The 2,840-nt window shown below is 35.6% G+C and overlaps 1 protein-coding gene across 6 annotated transcripts in view; it reads left to right on the top strand.

The window, feature by feature from the left end:
- The window catches only part of LOC105270142 (zinc transporter 2), a 13,416-nt gene that overhangs the window by 8,372 nt on the left and 2,204 nt on the right, over positions 1-2,840 (top strand). For all 6 annotated transcript variants that reach the window (XM_011310875.1, XM_011310876.1, XM_011310873.1 and 3 more), the window contains 3 exons: positions 382-533; positions 2,311-2,518; positions 2,590-2,830. In XM_011310875.1, the coding sequence (XP_011309177.1) occupies positions 382-533; positions 2,311-2,518; positions 2,590-2,830 (601 nt within the window). The remainder of the gene's footprint in view (positions 1-381; positions 534-2,310; positions 2,519-2,589; positions 2,831-2,840) is intronic.

Below are 2,840 nucleotides of genomic sequence, written 5' to 3'. Positions count from 1 at the left end.
CGGAAGAGAACAACCAGCGTCATAGCAATTTACGAATACGTTACATGAATACGGTGAATGTGTAGAAATAAATAATCTCAATTACTCCAAGTCCTCGACATGACGGAACAGAAAACAATTGTAGGAAAAGGACAATTTTCAAAGTCCTCATTAAATCCGAGTGACGACTAGTATACTCATCTACGTAGACAGTAATTATTCATTAAAAACTCATTAACAATCATTCAGGATCAATTTGGCAAGGAGCATTATGATCAGGATTTATTCGGGCAGAATTATTATTCACGATTAATTTGTCCATTTTTTCCAGAACTAAATGACGTAACACTGCCAGCTGATTATCAAAATTATCCTAAAATTATTTGATTCTAATAATTACAGGTAATCGGTGCACTCACCTCAGTGCTGTTAATATGGGTGGTAACAGGAATTCTGTTTTATCTGGCAATTGAGAGGATTGTCAATAAGGATTTTGAACTGGATGCTGAAGTCATGCTCATTACGTCTGCAATTGGTGTTGCTGTTAACCTAGTGTAAGTATATTTTTCCTGCATTTTATGATTTAATTTAGTTTAATTCCTTGTTTTAAAAGTTCAAGATTATTATCGCTATTGATACGACTGCAATAAGACAATTTAATAATGATGGTAATAACAATTCATTAATGACTATGTAATACCGCTATAATAATTAATTGAACTAAGAAAGTAACAAGTGTATCCGATCAACTCAAGACTTGATCGAAGAAGAAATCGGAGTGTTCCAGGATAACGCAATCCAATATTCAATAGAATATTATTTTCCATTCGAAATTAGATAATATTCTTCAGATAACTAAGAGCATTTGAGATGAAAAGATTAGGCCATTTCTTTTCTTTCACCTTTCTACAAAGGACAGCCAATTGTACTGTGAAGCGATGGGATAAGTTAATGCACATTTTAACTATTACGTCCATAACTCTCTTACTAAATCCGTTTAGTAAAAGGGACGCATCAAATTGATTATTTATTAGTTTATGAATTTAATTATGCCTTTTGGAGTCGATTTTTATTCAATGCATTAAAGTTTTGAGCACTATCCATTAACTCATCCTCAAAATCATGCCATCATGATCCATAAGTCATACAATGTCATATTGCAGGAATTTTTAAAGATTTTTTTCCTGCATAAACTTTTTTTTCGTTAAAACGAAAGTCTCTGATTTATGATTTGCAGAATCTATTGTCTTTAGTAATTTAGTGTTTAACCACGTAAAATTTTATTTATTATTATTTTGATTTTCTCCCCTCTACGTTTTGTCCCTTAATATTGAATTTCCGTCACCGTTAGCCGTGGGATTCCCCAGTATTTGCAGTCACACCCCCTCTTATCTGTACCCCTTGAACGATACCACGAGAGGACCTGAAGAAGGAACTCTCCATCAGTTATTTAATACAAAGTCTGTCACCTTGAGGAATTTAGGATAAATGTCTGACAATGTGCTTCCTTCGGAGACGCTCCTAAGTCTTACTATCTCTAACGCCCGTAATTATTCTCATAATGAAACTAATGAATAACGAATGGTCCACGCAGAAGTGCACGAATTTTAACGGAATTAAGGAGATGACCGACATCTCTTTTTTCATGTTTTTTTGTAAATCTTTGAGATTCCGTGAGTCAGATTACCGTAAAAAAATATAAAATTTCTAGGTTTTATTATTATTGACTGAATCGCAAATTCTCATAGTCGCGCAGCTATTTTTAAAAATTTTCTCCAAAGGTTTGGAAAGAATAAAATTAAAAAATGGTAAATCTTTGAGAAAATGAGAAGAAGTCGACGATAACTCCTTAAACAGAGAAACTAGGTCATGTGATTAGAGCGCTGAGTTGGTACGCGGAGAACTAGGGTTCGATCCTGAGGCATGAAAAGCCCGAAAAAGAGGATTTTATAATCCTCTAATATACACGAGATCTACTGCGCACTCCGTGCGCCGAATTCGAATTGCGACTTCGGATTCGAGTTGACCAATAAGGAATCAGTCTTACGAGTTTCGACTCAGGCGAACTTCATTTACGTATCTCTGCTTTCATGATAAAGATGATTTGATCATCCAATCCATTAGTCCCGAAAGAGTTTTAATCAATGTTTTTTCCCTGAGATTTTTCTTCGAAGCCATCGGCGCAATTGTGGTACAGGCAAGATGGGGAAGGGAACGAAATGGAAAAACTCAAAAGAGTATACATGTGGAACAAATGAAATCAAAACGAATGTAATGCGTGTTCGATAATACTGATTGTCATAAATAATTTTTTTTTAATGATTGTTTTAGAATGGGTTTAACACTTCATCAACACGGCCATAGTCACGGTGGCGGCCATGGTCATAGTCATGGTGGCGACCATGGTCATAGTCATGGTGGCGGAAAACACCAAGGTGATGACAAAAATATAAATGTTCGAGCAGCATATATCCATGTTCTAGGCGATTTCATTCAAAGCACGGGTGTCCTTGTAGCGGCCTTGATTATTTATTTCAAGGTAACTGATGAAATTATATCTTGTTTTTTTATCTTATTGCTGTAATGAGTAATGATTGTTTTGTGTTACAGCCTACTTGGAGTATTGTAGACCCCATCTGCACATTTTTGTTTGCTATTCTAGTCCTGTTCACAACGGTGGCCATCATTAAAGATGTAATGAATGTTCTTATGGAAGGAATACCGAAGGGTTTCGAGTACTCAAGTGTCGAGAGTACATTCATGGGAATCGAAGGGGTCGTCAAAGTGCATAATTTGAGAATTTGGGCATTGTCACTCGATAAAACGGCCCTTTCCGCGCATCTTGCTATCAGTAATTTTTT

Source organism: Fopius arisanus, unplaced genomic scaffold (genome assembly GCF_000806365.1).
Source record: "Fopius arisanus strain USDA-PBARC FA_bdor unplaced genomic scaffold, ASM80636v1 scaffold00079, whole genome shotgun sequence".
NCBI lineage: Eukaryota > Metazoa > Arthropoda > Insecta > Hymenoptera > Braconidae > Fopius > Fopius arisanus.
The sequence above is the reverse complement of the archived record's forward strand: the minus strand, read 5'-3'. Positions and strand labels throughout refer to the sequence as shown.